At 41.1% G+C, this 17,855-nt stretch overlaps 1 protein-coding gene across 1 annotated transcript in view; it reads right to left on the reverse strand.

Annotated features, from left to right (window-relative positions):
* C1H3orf70 (chromosome 1 C3orf70 homolog) overlaps positions 1–14,324 on the reverse strand; it is an 82,143-nt gene extending 67,819 nt beyond the window's left edge. The window contains exon 1 of the mRNA XM_063088165.1: positions 14,129–14,324. Coding sequence (XP_062944235.1) covers positions 14,129–14,324 — 196 coding nt within the window. The remainder of the gene's footprint in view (positions 1–14,128) is intronic.
* Between the last annotated feature and the right edge of the window lie 3,531 nt (positions 14,325–17,855).

Raw genomic sequence — 17,855 nt, forward strand, 5'->3', positions numbered from 1 at the left:
CAAAAAATTAATAAAAATGAATATCTAGAGGTGGTGAATGAGATTAGATAGAGGATATAGAAATATAAACAAGACTTTTTCAGTATTCTTTTTATACAGCTTTACTTTTGAATCATAAAAATTCTTACATACTCAAACATTAAAATCAAATAAAAAAGATGGAGACTAGTATTTCCAGGAAGATGGAATAGACATACTTTTCTCTACTCCTCCCCACTAAGTACAACTAAAAACCCTAGATATTATATGTAAAAAATACCCAGAAGATTCTAAATGGTGGGGAGAAGAAGTTTCACCATCTAGAGACCTTGGGGCCAAGCAACCACATGGTAGTGAGTTCCCTGAGGTTTTCTGTGTGTTTATATTCCCTTCATATATCCCAGACTAAGAGATGAAGATCTGTCAACCGGGAGATGCCAACGGAGGCAGACAAAAGAAGTCTTAACAAATGCCTGCTTTCTCTACACAAAGGATCAGGGAAGGAACAACCTAAAATGAGAGAAAACCTTTAGACAATAACTGCTCTATTCCAGCCAAACATGAGACAAAAAAGACTGCATACTCTACCCTGATTCATGCCCCCAAAGGCCAGGAAGAGGTGTGGGAGACCTAGACTTCCACCCCTAAAAGGCTCTAATAAAGGGCTTCAATACCCTAGCCAGGTGGCATCAGAAGCCTAGTGGAAAATGAGGACTCAGTGGTAATGAGGCCATCCCCACCTTGATCTGAGTGGAGACCTAATATTTTAGTCTGTTTTGTGTTGCTATAACAGAAATACCTGAGACTGGGTAATTTATTAAGAAGAGAGGTTTATTTGGCTTACGATTCTGGGACAGCTGCGTCTGGCATGGGCTTCAGGCTGCTTCTACTCATGGCGGAAAGTGGCAGGCAGCCGGCGGGTACAGACAGATCACATGGCGACAGGAAGCAAGAGAGAGAGAGAGAGAGAGAGAGAGAGAGAGAGAGGAGGTGCCACGGTCCTATAAACAAGCTCTCACAAGAACTAATAGAGTGAGAACTCACTCATTACTTCCCCCTCCTCCCCCAGGGAGAGCATTAATCCATTCATGAAGGATCCACCCCCATGACTCAATCAGTTTCCAACACTGCCACATTGGAGATCAAATTTCCAAATGAGTTTTATAGGGGACAACACGTCCAAACTCCATCATTCCACCCCTGGCCCCCAAAATTCGTGTTCATCTCATATACAAAATACAATCATTCTATCCCAACATGTCCCAAAAGTCTTAGCTTGTTCCAGCACCAACTTAAAAGTCCAATCTAAAGTCACCAACTAAAGTCCAATCTAAGCACCAACTTAAAAGTCCAAAAGCAAAAGTCCTTCCAGCTGTGAACCTGCAAAAACCAAAACCAAATTTATCCATTGCCAAGATACAATGGTGAAACACGCATTGCGTATACATTCCCATTCCAAAAGGGACGAATAGGACAGAAGAAAGGGAAAACAGGCCCCAAACAAGTCCGAAACCCAGCAGAGCAGACATTATGTCTTAAAGCTCCAAAACAATGTTCTTTGACTCCTAGTCCTACATCCTGGGCTCAACTGGGCATCTGGGCCCCCAAAGCCTTAGGCAGCCTCACTCCCACATCTCTGCCAGGCACAGCCCATTGGGCTGTGTTGGTGCCTGCAGCTTTTCCAGGCCAGTGTTGCACGTTACCAGTGGCCCTGCAGTTCTGAGGTCCTGGCGGCAGCCCGGCTGCCTTGGCTCTACTAGACGTTTCCCTGGTGGGGACTTTCTGTGGGGGCTCTGACCCCACTTTCCTGCTCAGCATTGCTCTAGCAGATGTCCTCTGCAGTGGCTCCACCCCTGCGGCAGGTCTCTGCCTGGGCCTCCAGGCTTTTCCATACATCCTCTGGAATCTGGGTGGAGGCTGCCATGCCTCCACTACTCTCACATCCTGCTGGCCTGCAGACTTAACACAACGTGGGCGCCACCGAGGTTTTGGGCTTCTACTCTCCAGGGCTGCTGCATGAACCACACTTGGGGCTGCTCCAGCCGGAGCAGCTGGGATGCAGGGAGCAGGATCCTGAGGGCAGCTGCACCCCAGGTCTGTCCTCCAGGTTAACTCAGTCCTTCTAGGCCTCAGGGTCTGTGATGGGTGGGGCACCTTTCCAGACTTCTCAAATGCCTGCAGGGCTTTCCTCTCATTTTCTCCACTATTAGCATCTGGCTGCCTCACCGCCAAGATAATGTCTTTAGCAACCACTTTATCTGCTTCACCCTTGCATTGTTCTCCGGCTCTCTGCTTCATTACCGCATGGCCAGACTGCAAATTTTCCAAAACTTTACTCTCTGCTTCCCTTTTAAATTCTGGCTTTACATTATGCCTTTGCTGCTATAACTCAGAGAAGGCTGTTACAAGTAGCCATGCAGCATCCTTAAGGCTTTGCTGCTTAGAAATTTCTTTGGCCAAATGCTCTGGTTCACAACTCTTAAGTTCCAACTTCCACAAAGTCCAAGGGCATGGACACAATGCAGCCAGGTTCCTCACTATGGTGTAGCAAGGGTTATCTTTTGTCCAATTCCCAATAAGTCCCTCATTTCTATCTGAGATCTCATCATCCGCCTGGCTTTTACTGTCCACATTTCTATCAGCATTCTGCTTGCCACCACATAAGTCTCTAAGACATTCCAAACTTTCCCTCATTTTTTCCTCTTCTTCTAAGTCCTCCAAACTCCTCCAAACTTTGCCCATTACCCAGCTCCAATCCTGCATCCACATTTTCAGGTATGGGTTTAGGAACACCCCACTCCTCGGTACCAATTTTCTGTTTTAGTCCATTTGCGTTGCTGTAACAGAAATACCTGAGACTGGGTAATTTATAAGGAAAAGAGGTTTATTTGACTTACAATTCTGGGACAGCTGCATCTGGCACGAGCCTCAGGCTGCTTCTACTCATGGCAGAAAGTGGCAGGCAGCTGGTGGGTACAAGTAGATCACATGGGGACAGGAAGCAAGAGAGAGAGAGAGGAGGTGCCAGGGTCCTATAAACAACAGGCTCTCACAGGAACTAATAGAGTGAGAACTCACTCATTACTTCCCCCACTTCCCACAGGGAGAGCATTAATCCATTCATGAAGGATCCACCCTCATGACTCAATCAGTTTCCAACACTGCCACATTGGAGATCAAATTTCCACATGAGTTTTGGAGGGGACAACACATCCAAACTCCATCACCTAATAGAGAGCAACAACTCCCACTCCCACCCAGCAGTAACAAGGAGCTCCCTCCCCCACGGTGCCAACAGAGGCCATGTGTGCAACCTGGACTTCTACCTCCAGTAATGACTTCGTGACCCCTTCCTCTGCTAGAGTGGTATCAAAAAAAAGCCAGTAAAACAGAAGGTTTAAATAGGACCCAGAGTTTCATAATACAAAAATGTCCAGGTTTTAATTGAATATCATTTGTCATAGGAGAACTCAAACTGAATGAAAAGTGATGAACAACAGATGCCAATATTGAAAAGACAGAGCTATTAGAATTATTTGACAATGAATTTAAAGTAACCATGATAAAAAAAAAAATGCTTCAGTGAGCAATTGCAAGCACACTAGGCATACTACTAGCAATAAAAAGGAACAAACTATTGATAACAATATAACTCCAGAGTGTTATACTGAGTGAAAAAAGCCAGTCACAAAAAGCTATATACCGTATGATTCCATTTATATAGCATTCTGGAAGTGAAATTATAGAAATGAAGAACAAGTTAGTGATTGCCAGGAACTGATGTGGGGCTGGAGCCGGAGGGAACGCGACTGTGAATATAAAAGGCCAACATGAGGTATCCTTGCTATAATGGAAGTGTTCTTTATCTTGACTGCATCAATGTCAATTTCCTAGCTGTAATATTGTGCTACAGTTTTGCAAGGTTTTACCATTCAAGAAATGGATAAAAGGTACATAGGATCTCTCTTATTTCTCACAATTGCATGTGAAGCTATAATTATCTCAAAATAAAAAGTTTAATTTAAAAAAGAAGAAAAAAGTAAATCCAAAAATTGACCAGAATCCAAAATAAATAAACATAACTGATAACATAAACATACAGAAAAAAAAAAAAAAAATTCAAGAAACACTTGAACATAGTGCTCTGACTATACATACTTTCCAGGATACAGTCTAAAGACAAAAACATGCAAAGACTCTTAAACTTTAGTCATCTGTTTGTGGTTTGTAGTGATACTGATGTAATAATTCCTAAACTATCTTATGTGTAACTGCGGACAGAAGAAATTAGTAAATATTATAATATATTGGAAACCAGGGTTTTTACAGAGAAGGAGAGAAAGAGCTACAAATATGCAACGGGGAAATGTGAAGGATACATGCATACATACACACACACAAATTTCCTACAACTGTCCATTGAAAGGGCCTAAATGCAATAACATCCCAGCAGAAATAAGCACACCCAAAGCCGAGATAATGGTTTCCATACCATTCCTCAGGAAAAGGAACCTGGGCTCCTTGGAAGAATAGCTAGCTGATTTCTGATCTGGGGCAGGAAAATTATTAGCTAGCCTGGGACATCATCTTTCTGTGCCAGAAAACTGGGAAGTTCTCAACAAATGATAGGACATGTCAAAAGGACATAGCAGCCATCTTGAAGGGACTCTCACTGGACAAATTGAAGATAATTTGGACATCAAAAAGAATAATGTTGCTCGATTAAAACACACTGAATAGAAAAGAAACAATGTCTCTATAGCAGGGAGAGAAGAGAAAGCTCTTCTTTATAAGAGAATGCCACCAAATGATAGAAGGAATGACAGCAATAGAAAATCACTGTTTTGCAACCACTAATGTAATAAATGATGCACATAAGGATCTTCAGCCAATACTAAAATCAGTGGGTTAAAGTTTTGGGGGGAACAGGGTACCCACTAGGTATTAAAGTATCACCCCACAGATTACTTATTAAAAACAAAGGGGATAAAAATAATTTTAAAGAAAAAAAAAAGAACAAAAGGAAAAAGATATCTTATAACATTGGGCAGTTATCACCTTAGCATCAGCAGTAGTGAACAACCTGACATTACGTCTTCTCATGTGATGCTATAAGGTTACAATATCACTGATGTAATAAATAACTTGACAAAAATGTTTAAGCTAAATCTAATTGTGATGAATCTAGGCAAATTTACAATATAGAAATTCTACATACAGTTAACCTAAATTCTTCAAAAAATTCAATGTCATCATCACACACAAAAAAGTGTGATTATTTTAGAATGATTAAAGGAGACTAAAGTGATGTAGCAATGAAATGCAATATATGAATCTTAATTGGACCCTGGATTGAAAAAGTCAGTCATAAAAGTCATTTTTTTTTATTGATTACGGAAATTGTATATTAGATTGAATCACTATTCATTATCTTAGTGACAATATTGTGGCTATACAGAAAAATATCCTCTTTCTTAAGAGAGGCATGCTGCTGATATATTTAGGTGTGAGGTATTATGTCTGCAACTTACTTTTAAATGGTTAGGGAGAAATTGTGTGTGTGCATGGTCAGAGAAAGATAAAGCAAATGAATCCAACAGATAGGATTTTCTATGAAATTATATTCTTAGTGTTTTTATTTCACTAAAGGCCTGTTAAAATGAGATAGAAATGTGCAGACATACATCTATATTACACCAAAACATTCAATTTTAAATGGGCAAATAAGCACCAGGGAGGTTAAAAATTTGTCCTGGATAGATTATTTGGGGGGCACTGTATGTATTCTACCTTAATGGCACTCCAAATATTGCCAGTTTTTGGCAGTGTGCTTACAGAATATTGTTAAATATCAGAAAATTCAAGAACAAGAGAAAAGAAAAAGAAAAACTCCTGTGAATTTGAATAAAGTAACTTGCAAAGATTACAATTTGGTTTACTTTGTCCAGCATTCTAGCAACCAGAACTCCTCTATTAACTAGCACTTTTGCATTTTCAGTATAAATCAGTATTCCAAATGATGACCCAGTATCACCATGGGATCCTGACAAGACTTCTAAAGCATCATAGTTAAATATGTTCAATTTCACTTTAACATAGTATAAGTTTTATAATATTCTTATCCTTTGAAACATGTTAATCCATATTTGATATATACTGATAGTTCTCTATTAATTGATATGTTGGATTAACCAGAACTATCCACTGCTTAACAATGGTGGAAAATAGTATAGGGTAGAGAAGTGGGAGTTGGAGAAAAATATAAGGTTTCGTGGTAAAAGTAGACAATCATCACATAGAACTATTACAAAATAGACCTTCCAACTATGATGGCAATAAAAAAAACAAAACAACTTCTAAAGGTAATATTCAAAATGTCTATTTTTACTATCTTTGTTGTTCAATGTTTAATTGAACAAATTAGTATTGTCACAAAGTGAATTCCTGATTAACCAGGACATTTGTGGAAGGGGGAGCAATTAGGGTGGGGGACTTTGACAATCACAACAATCATAAGGTTGGTACTATCATTAGCCCCACATTAAAAATAAGGAAACTGAAAGACAGAGGTTAAGTAACTTCCCAAAACTACAGAACTACAGCAGAGCCAGAATTCAAACACAAAGTTCAACTCCAGAGCCTCCTGTCAGGACATTTCTTTTTTCTTTTTTTATTTTTCTAACTCAACAACAATCAAAGGAATAACTAACTACATTTCAAGTATTTCCATTGCTTTTTTTTTTTTTTTTTTTTGAGGAGGCTGATGCCGTCCCTTTACTGAATACCTGCAACTAAGTACTTTGTTTATGTCATTTAATCTTCACAACAACCTTGTAAAGTAGAATTTTTATTCCTATTTTTCAGAAAAGAATATTTAAGCTGAGAGAGGTTGAGTAAACTGTCTGACATCACCCTGCCAATGAGTGAAAGAACTGTGATTCAAACACAGGTGTGTCTGACTCCACAGCTCTTGTTCTTTCCAGGTCTACAATCTGCCTTCCACATTCTATGTATAAACAATTCCTTATTTTTCAAGAAAGCAAATCTTCTACTAGACAACTTTTGGATGTCAAACATGGGTTCCTATATTTATTTAAAATTAATAATAAACTTCTCTGGAAATATTCTTTCCTGTAATTAATGAGATTCTACAATATGAGAGAACAAACTCAGATAAAGTGAGAGTTTTGTAAGTCGGAAATTATCATGAAAGGTCCTTAAAAGCCATCTGGCTCAAATCTCTAAACTCAATAGGCTTGGAAGCCAGTAATAACTAATAGTATGCATGCAAATATAACCAAAAAAAGGCTTGAACAAGTTAGGGATTAGTTGAAGATACAACATGACTAAAGCTTCATATCATACAAATACATTCTTTTGCCTCTTTTAATTCTTTTAATTTTATTTTATTCAAATATATTACCACCATACCGGCCATTGCCAAATAAATAAACAAATAAACTTAAATGTGTGTGTGTATATATATATATATGTTTTTAAAAGCACAGTTTTACAGAGCTCACAACTACTCCAGAAACATTTATATTGCATATAATTGCTCTTCTCTTAAAATCAGAAACCATTCTCATTTTACTTATTTACTTAATTTCTGCTTGTTCCCAAAAGAATTTAAAACAGCTGAAATCATCCTCACTGTACCTTGACTGGAACCCAGAAACCAACAGCCCTGGTTACCAGTTGGCTTGTAACCAGCTGATGTACATTTACCATAGGTGCCCAGAGCTACTATACGAGACCTCGGGTAGGTTTCCTAATCTAAAAAATGAGGATGGTAACAATACCTAACTCATAAGGTTGTTGTGAGGTTTAGGCCTAACACATGCAAAAAGATTACAGTAATGTCTGCATAGAAGCATTCTGTGTTGTTATTGCTGAAGTTGATAAAGTTCAAGTGCACACAACTGAAGCACCAGTTGGATAGAAAGACACCTACCAGCTTTCTGTATCTCTGGAAGAACCTGAGGAAACTCACTCAGAACTTTATCTCACATCTCTCCTCTTAAAATCTGTATGCTCTTCCTTCAAGCACTAAACATGGTTAGAATCCTCATTCTTAGAAAAAAGCTTCAGTTGACTCTTCCATCTGATTAAATTACCACTCCCCCCCCTCCCTTTTTTTTTTGCCAGTTTTCACTTTCAAACTTCCTGGATACATTTTCTGTAACTACTGTTAGTGACATGATTGAGATGTCTTTTAGGAAAACCAGCTGGCATTCCCTTAGGGAAGTCAGTACTTGATTTTTTGAGTTTCCGTAGAGTTGTACAGAAGCAGGAAAACAGAACAAATAGAATAACTCAAAAATCACGATGCTAATTTAGTAACAGAAAGAAGCGCATTGCCCTAAGGTCCTGACAGTTGAATTCTCTACTCAGCTCCTTATGTCCCTACAGATAATCTATAAATAGAAAGTCAAATTACAACCAAACTGTTGCTGGGATAGCCTGGCCATAAGGACCAGACATTCAACTCTTTACGCACATACCACCTTCTCCGGATAGTCCTAAAAAATCACTTCCAAATTCTGCCTCTCCAACTCACATTTTTCTATATCTCTATGCTGCCCATCCACCTTCTGCTGTGACAGTCTTTCTTTAGATATGCTAATATCATCTATTAGACTATACAAGTCCCACTCTTCCTGCTTTTCAACCTGAAAGAGACAGACATCTTTTAAGATGTCTTCTGCAGAAAACTGAGCTCATCTATTATGTGATCTTATTAAGCCAACTCTGAGCTCTGCTGGTGGCACCTTCATTATACCATGTACACCCACTCAACTCCACCCATCAACTTCTAATCACTTTCTCTTCCTTAACCCTTAACTTGGATGTCATTCCCCACTACATCCAATGACCACTTTACAGCTCTCATTCTTCTAGATTAGACTTCTGCAATTGATATGACTTCCTACCCACTTCTTAAAAATTTCCCCATCATTGGCTTTAATAGAACTGAGTTCTGTTGTTTCTGCTATTCATTTTAAATTGCTCTATGTACCTCTAGTGCTTGAGTCCAGGTCCAAGAAACAGACAGACCTCGATCCAAATCTAGGCTTTGCTCCTTACTGGCTATGTGCTCAAGGGAAAGTTATTTAACTTCTCTAAGTCTTTTTCCTCAACTGTAAAATGAACATAATGACAAATGACTATTAAGTGCAGCATAAAAAGTTTATTCTGGCACAAAATAATCACTGAATAAATATTAACTACTATCTCTGTGTCCTAATTCTCAGCTCCTGTCACTATATTCTCATTCTACTTTGAAGAATTAACTGTCTCAAATAGCTTTGACTAATACTTCAATTAACTACAGTATATTCCTGAAGTCACTGCTGCAAGACTAAACCTTTCACCCTGTTCTCCAGTAATAAAGAAAATCACTATTTGTGTATTTCACCAATATCTAATAATTAACCTGCTGTATACTGGTTTCATCTTCATACTCTTTCTTAGAACACTCATTTCCCTTGGCTCCTGCAATACCACACTTTCCAGATTTTTCTTCTCTAGACATCTCTTCTTAGATTGCTCTGCCAGCTTATCCTCCTGTATCCGGACTCTAAGCATTAGTGTTCTATGGGAAAGCTTAAGAATTTTCATTTCCCATGCTACAGTCTTTCCCTTGACAAGCTCATGTTTCATAATGGTTACAACTGCAACCTACAAATAAGTAAATGACTTCCATACTATTTGTAGCTCATTCCTCTGCTGTGAGTTCTAGATCCCTATATCTAATTGCCTAGTGACACCACCATGTGATGACAAAGGCAGCTTAAATTCAATAGATCCAAAACCAGATTCATGATCTTCTTCCCAATCCTAGTTCTTCTCCAATATTTCGTTGTTGCTAATGAATGGCACCATCATCCATCCAAGCTGCATACAGCAGAATTGCAGAAATCTGAAAGTTATCCTTAATAACTTTCCTCTTACTTCCCCTCTGAATCTAATCAAGCCTATAGATTTCACCTCAAATAACCCTAACCCCCCACTTGTCTCCATATCTCCTCCAATCTAATTTTTTATTCCTTCTAAATATTCTATCTACTCTAACCACAAAAATCTACTTTATAATATCTGCCTATAATTCATTTTTTCCCATCCTTCTTCTCTAGCCAAGCCATGTCTTTTTCTCTCTCAAAACTCCTCTTGAAAACCTTCACTCATTAATTCAACCCAGTATCATTCCTTACTGGGAAAAAACAAAGTCACAGATTTAGTGTCATGGTTTATATGGCCTAATAATCTATCTTTGATAGTTACACCAATGGAACATATTATGGTTTTCAGACACTGTCCTCAAAAATCCATCATTATCCAAATACTCTAATTATTCTCTTTAGTGATGCATCAAGCACTGCATCTATGAATATACACATTTTAGATGTATTTTATGAACATGTACATATTTTTCAGTTTTTCTACTTCATAGGGTTATGAACTCCATAAGTCTAACATCAACCATATAAAGCTGAAATTCCCTTATTTTTCTTTTCTTTTCTTTTTTTTTTTTTTTGATAGTGGCCATCCTAATGAGTGTGAGGTGGAATCTTTTTTTTTTTTTCGTGACCGGCGCTCAGCCAGGGAGTGCACCGGTCATTCTTATATAGGATCCGAACCTGCGGCGGGAGCGTCGCCGCGCTGCTAGCGCAGCACGCTACCGAGTGCGCCACGGGCTCAGCCCGAAATTCCCTTATTTTTCTTGAGTGTACCTTTTTCAAGCATCAAGATAATCCTCTCATTTTAGCATTCTCAGATTTGGTGAACAAACTGATAGTTTTCTCACCTATATCATTTGCAATTTTAAAGGAATTGCAAAAATAAATACAGTATGGATCATGCCCATAGACTCTGCCTAAAGGGCATGGACCAGCTGTATTTATATTTGTATGCCTAGTTTCCATAATAATGTCTCATAAAGAGAAAGTGTTCAATACACATTCAACAGAATTAGAGGAATTCTGTTTAGGACCGATACTGAGAATGCTATGAATGCCAAAAAAGAAAGCAGAACTTTCCATATATGTTAACTCTGCTTCTTTTCAAGAAAAATTATATTTGGGCTAAAAAGGGTAGAAAGAATTGAATAGGTGAGGAGACTGTAACAGAGCACCTTGCTGCTTTAAATGAAGTCAAGATCCTCGTCAATGAGATCATTGAACTGTTGCCAGTGGAGGAAGGACGGAGAACCGGAGGGTTGCCAAAGACTGGAAAGAAGCAAGTAAATGTAGGTCTGTTTAAAAAAAATAACAGAAAGAACTGCTAACAACAGTCCACTATACTTGATGTCGATCCTCTTCTAAATTCAGATTATTTTAAAAGAGTTTTTAACCACTTAAAGAAGAAAATGGTAAGCATTTGCGGAAACAACCTGAGTTATATCAGATTAATATAATTTCCTTTTTTAAGACAGTATGGGTACAGATAGATAACAGATCAAAAAGAAACAGTAAAAATCATGTGTAGGTAGGATTTCAAAAAAGGTATCTGACCAGGTTCTCATTACACACATATGAACAAGATAAATATAAGATGGATAATAGGACAATTAGGTGGCTAGGTGACTGTTTGAACAACCTTAACTAAAAAGTACTCAATGAATGGCTACCAACCTGAAGGACAGTTCTACCAGCAAGCTTCAGGACTCCATCTGTGTCCTTGTCCTGTTCAACAATCTTATCAATAACTTAAATGAAAATGTACAAGGTTACTATACTACTGATGCATCCAAAATGTGAACCTAGGGAAAACAGCTAACATATATTATGAAAGAGCCAGGATCTAAAAACAGGATCTAAAAATTTTAAGGCAGAAAAATGGGCTAATTCTAATAAAATGAAATTTAATAGAGAAAAATATCTAAAGGATGAGTACCCGTGTCCAAAAGTATATATGTAATTTTGAGATGGGCAAGCTGTGGCTTAATTGCCACATATGTTAAAAAAACAAAACAAACAAACAAACAAAAACAGCTTAATGGCCTAAGTTGACATTAAGCTTAGTTCAATCTGACAACAGCAAGCTCAGTATAACATGATATGGATATCAAACAAGCTAATGTGATACTAGCTGCAGCCATAGTAGTATCTCAAAGCTGGGAAGCAGTGGTCCTGCTCAACTCTGGACTGGTCAGACCACAACTGGGATATTATACTAGAGGTCACAGTCTTCAAAGGATCATAACCACATTGGCACATGTTCAGAACAGAATGACCAGAATGCTTAGGAGCCTAAAAGGAAAGGCAGCAGGGAATGGAGATTTATAAATAGGACAAAATATTGGCTGGAGAGGAAAATGATGGCTATCTTCCTCAGTCACTGAATGAACATAAATTTCAAACCTATTTCAGAAAGTCACTGTAAGAATGGCCAGGGGGCCGAGCCCGTGGCGCACTCAGGAGAGTGCGGCGCTGGGAGCACAGCGACCCTCCCGCCGCAGGTTCGGATCCTATATAGGAATGGCCCGGTGCACTCACTGGCTGAGTACCAGTCACGAAAAAGACAAAAAAAAAAAAAAAAAAAAGAATGGCCAGGGATACAGAGAAAAGATAGTCCATGTCAGCAAGAAATTCATATGTACATTCAGATATGTATATCTGAAGAGTTAAAACAGCCATGATCCAAAAAAGGATTAGATTGTTCTATGCAACTTCATTAAAAAAAAAAAAGGATCAGTGGAAAGAAGTTAGAAAGTAACCAATTTCAGCTCCATATAAGGAAGAGTATTTTAAGAACCAAGGTTAATGACGGAAGAAGCTGTCTGAGAAGACTGCAAGGTTCACTTCACTGAAATAAGACACTAAGCTGCACGATTTTTAATGTTCCTCATATTCTACACTATGATTCTATACTTCCTGGGGGAAATGGATTCTCACCAGAATCATCCTACTTGTGTACTTCATCCCTGTTTTCCTACAGTTTCTACTTCCTACTCTGTACCCTGTCCCCCCACTGAAGCAATGCTTTCTAATTGGGAACAGATCTGAGTGCAATAGGAATAATGAGAAATAGGAAGAAACTCACCCATCAGCAGATGGAGCACAAAAAAAATCAATATTGTTCCACGTGCCTTAAATTTGTAGAGAAAATGCAAGGATTCTCTACCCTTTAATGCATAAATTCAATGTAAAACAATTATGTTCAATTAATGTAAATAAGGATTTGCTATGTACATCTCTGGTTGTGAGCCATTTTTTCTAACCAACAAAGAAAAAATAATTTTAACTTAAGATCACTTGGAAAATTTGTGTCCTAAATGAGCACTCCAAAACCCTCTATTATAAGGTTACATGGAAACTAACTTTAGAATATATTTCTAAAAAGAAATGATTCATCGGATATAGCAGGCCAAATACCATGAAATAATCGAATTGTGGAATTCTAATTAAATGGCTACTTAAGTATAATCTATTTAAAAATCATGGGCAGGATAAACAAAGAGAAAGAGCATAAACCATTTAGTTCTGGTTTTTATAAATTGGTTTAAGATTATTTAAGCTTACCTTCATTCATTTTACTTTGTAATTTTAAAAGTCATATATATTGGCTCTAAATGCTCCAACAGGGTATTTAAGGGGTTCACCCTTCCAAACTGTTATTAACTTTTTGAAAGCAATCTCTCACACTTTAGCGCTTTCTCAATTTGAGTACAATAAACGGGACACAATTCGATTTCCAAGAGCTCTTTCTTTTAAATAGCAGCCCCAAAAGACAAGTGAGAAGGAAAAAGAGGAGCATTTTTAACCACCAGCCCTGAAAAAAGGTTTTCCCTCTGGTTGTCATCAACTCTGCAGGCTCTCTACCATTTCCCAAAACACTGCCTGGACGTTTCGGTTAAAAAAGAAAAAGACAAAAACAAAAACAAAAAAAGTAAGATTCCAGTTTTCCCGGGACGGGGAAGTGGTTTTTGTAGAAGTGGCTAAAGCTAGGCCCCCCACGGAATTTCATCTCGTTACCAAGGCAGCGCCAACCCGAGTCGTCCCGCGCGAGGGTAGCTAGGCAGGCGGCCCCAGCCTGCGGCAGAGCAGCCCCTACCGACCCCGGAACCCCGCTGAGGCCGCGACCCTGGACGGTCCCGCGGGTGTCCCCAGGACCGCGGCGGAAGGCAGGCAGACGCAGCTCGACTTACAGTGACACCATCCTAGGTGACAGCACCAGTGCAGCTTGAAGCACTTGCCATGGCTGTGCGTGGCACAGATGGACAGCCCGTCGCACGGCTGGAAGTCGGGTCTGCGGGCAGCGCAACTCCGCGCCAGGGCCTGCGCCTCGTCGACTTTCTCGCTCTTCCAACCCCGCTCGGGCGCCGGCGCCGCTACCGAACTCATCTCCTCTCCCTCCGCGCGGAGCCGAGGCCAGGAGCCCGGGAGAAGAGGCGTCCGGGCGGGCAGGAAGCCGAGCCGGCTGCAGAGGCGGGAGGGCGCGGCGCGGGCCGGGAGTCACTCCAGCGCGAGGCAGCGGGAAGCACGGCGGCCTCAGGCTGGCGCAGGAGCCGCCCCTGGCGCTGCAACCGCGGGCTGGGCCTGCCGCCGCCTCCCTCACGCCCTCCCTCACGCCCTCCGCCGCGGCGAGCCCCGCCGCGCACACGCACGCGCACACGCGCGCGCCAGCGGGCCCCGAGCAACGCCACGCGTCCCTCGGCGAGTCCGGCCTCCTCACACTGTCTGCCTGGGAGCGCGGTCGTCGGCTTCCCCGCGCAACACGCGAGCCCCTCCCACACACTCACTCCTCAGACAGACCCCGACGGAGGGCGGCAGTGAACAGACGCACGCCTCGGCTGCACACCAGCTTACACGCACATTTCCTACACACGCTTCCCTCCGAGCCGGGTCGTCTCGAGAACTGACCCACGGCCGCACACTCCACAGAGGTCTCTGCACAGCGGGTACACGCCCACCCAGCCCGCTCAGTGGGCTGGGCCGGGCGCATCTCTGAGCGTGGTTTTCTCACTCATACAGCCTCTCCCCCCACGCGTCTCACATTTCCTCGTACACACCGTCCAGCGTGTCGTCACAAACGCCCCTGGGAGGCGCGCACACGCCCAACACGCGCGCACTCCCCTGGGGCCTGCCTCCCGCTCGAGCGAGCTCGGCCACTCGGGCGCAAGCCCTGGGCCGGCGCCGTCGCCCCCCGCCCCGCGGCCCGGGATAGGCAGCACCTGCCCGCCGCCGGTCCCTTGCGGCGCCCGCGCGCCCCGACCTTGACCCGGGCTGCCCTCCTCCACCACCACCACTCCCCCACCTCCAACTCCCACACCCCTCCCCCTGCTGAGCGGGAAAGCAACGAGGCCAGGTGAAGTGGTATGTGTATGTACTGTCGTGTGTATGTGTGTGGATGTGTGTAATTATGTGGGATATGTGAGTGTAGTTGGGTGTGTTAGGTGTATACATACTACATGGGGGGATGTGCAGGATGCTCCTGACTTCGGTGCAGCGCTGTATATACGCATATTTATGGTGTGGGTGTGGATGACTAATGTGGAGTGTGGGTGGTGTGTATGTATGGTTGGGTGTGTGTGTGTACGTGTGTACGTGGTGTGATTAGTTATATAGAGTGTGTATATGGTTTGTGTGTGGCAGTGTGGTGGATGATTGGCATGTTGAGTGTGTTCATGGTGTATATGGGTGGAGTTTGGTGTGCGTGGTACGTGTAAGTGTGGGCACACAAACAGGACTCATGTTTGCCTTAGACTCTGCCTTCGGGTATTAATGCCCACCCTGGCCAGCAGGTGTGACTGGGCCCTGATGGTGGCTGTGACTCCACTCGCTACACAGTTGGCTTGCATTCTTCTCTCCTGGGGACAAGTTGCTCCAAATAGATTTTCCATGCCAGGCTCTGCTGCTGAGAACCGACCCCAGGCTGGATTCAGTGAAGAGAAAACAAACCATTTGCTCCCAGGGAGCACTGCTGGGAATTACAGTTTCCCTGCAACAAGGCCAGAACCCAGCCTTGAACACAGAAAAGAACACCCTCTCCTTTTGCCAAACGTTTTTCAGAGCACAGGAAAATGTCTGTAATTACCAAGGTTTAGAAAACAACAAAGCCTTTCAGCACAAATGCTGTGTGGGAACATGTTTATGCCCAGGTCCACTTTCTCCTTTTCTTTATTCCTTTCCTGCTTTGCAAAGACAAGAGACTCATCATGGTTTTCAAATAACTGAATTCATCCTCAAGCACTGAAAATCCTTGCTGTCATAAGCAATCTTTCATAATTTTCCCCTCTATTTGACCTTGGCTTGAGAAGGGAAAGGTAACTTGCATATATCTGACTCTAGTGAAATCTTCATTTATTAGGGGTTAGGGATGGACTCGATTTGGCAGCAAAGGTATTTTTTTCAAGAACAGTCTGAATCAAAATCACAAAATGTGGTTTCGCCACTAACCTAACAGAAACGGTTGTAAACAGGAAGCATCATCTCTTCAGCTTCCTCCCCAGGTGCCCCCCAAAATCATAAAGAAATACATACTCGACTCATAAAATCTATGCCTCCCTGCTGTTAATTTCAGTCTGCTCCACCTCAGAATAACGTGAGTAAAAGAAAGAGAAAATTTAATTTAAAAAAATCCATACTCCATTATTACTCCAGCAAGCCAATCAAGAATTTTTTGAACAAAGGTGTATTTCCATCTGTTCTACCCTATTTTTCCCTTTCCTCCAACCTATAAACTCACTCAAATACTGTCCTTACTATAGAATGCCTTACAACAGAATCCTTTCAGTATTTCGGTAACTAATATTTGAACAGGATTCTTCTACCGACCTTTACTCTAGGGTGAACCATGTTATAAGATTCCACTTTATATGAAACATACCACTCAGCTAGAGAAAAATGAGCACGAGGAAGAATACAATATAGCACTTCAGTGAGGAGGCAAGGCAAATTACCCAAACACCCCATTTTATGTTAGTCATATGATTTGAACCTAAGAAGCCTTCACATTTTCCATACCATGAAACTTATCCCATCCCCTGCCCTAAAGATGTTATTAACATCTACTGTCTGGTATGGAGCCCGACTAGGTAAGTGCTGTGACCTTCCACAACATATACACACAGCTTTCAGGATGTGTTGTTGGGGTACAATTTTTTAAAGTCTTGTTATGAAAAATTCAAACATACAAAAGTAGAAAAACCAGCATAATGAACCCCATGTATCCATCACCTGGTTTCAGTCATTATTAACTCATTTAGAAAATCTTGTTTCACTTATAGCTCTACCCACCCCCGACACCCTCTCTGCCTATGGATTATTTTGAAGCAGATTCCAGACATGATATAATTTCATCCTTAAATATTTTAGTGTGTATCTCTAAAAGAACTTTTAAAGACTATAACTCGCAATACCATATCACATAATAGGATACAATTTGATCTTAAATATGAATTCATCCCATAGCTGCCGACTGCCTCTCCAGCTCCTCTTTAAGAATATTACTTCCTCTACCTGGAATTTTCCCCTTTACCCCTTCCTTCTTGCCTACCTGCCTCTTCAGTTTAAGTGCAACTTCCTCTGACCAACCTCAACTAAGTTATATACTCTCCCTTCATATCACTATCCCAACTTTAAGCAAATAATTAAAGAAGCAATTATTGAATTAATGTCATTCCCCATTCCCTCTCCCCCACCACAAACTGTAAATTCCTTGAGTTCAAGAACACGGCCTCTGCCTTGTTCACCGTATTGTTCCCAGTACTTAGCAGAGAGAATAAATATTGAAATAATGAAAATAATTCCATCTTAGACACCAAAAGGCTGGAACAGTTCATCTTTAGTAAATTGTTTGCAAATATGTGAATAATTCATGTAATTTCTTGTAACCATATCCTTGGATGGTTCCCTTCCACGCTGATTCTGAGC

Source organism: Cynocephalus volans, chromosome 1, assembly GCF_027409185.1.
Source record: "Cynocephalus volans isolate mCynVol1 chromosome 1, mCynVol1.pri, whole genome shotgun sequence".
Classification (NCBI taxonomy): domain Eukaryota; kingdom Metazoa; phylum Chordata; class Mammalia; order Dermoptera; family Cynocephalidae; genus Cynocephalus; species Cynocephalus volans.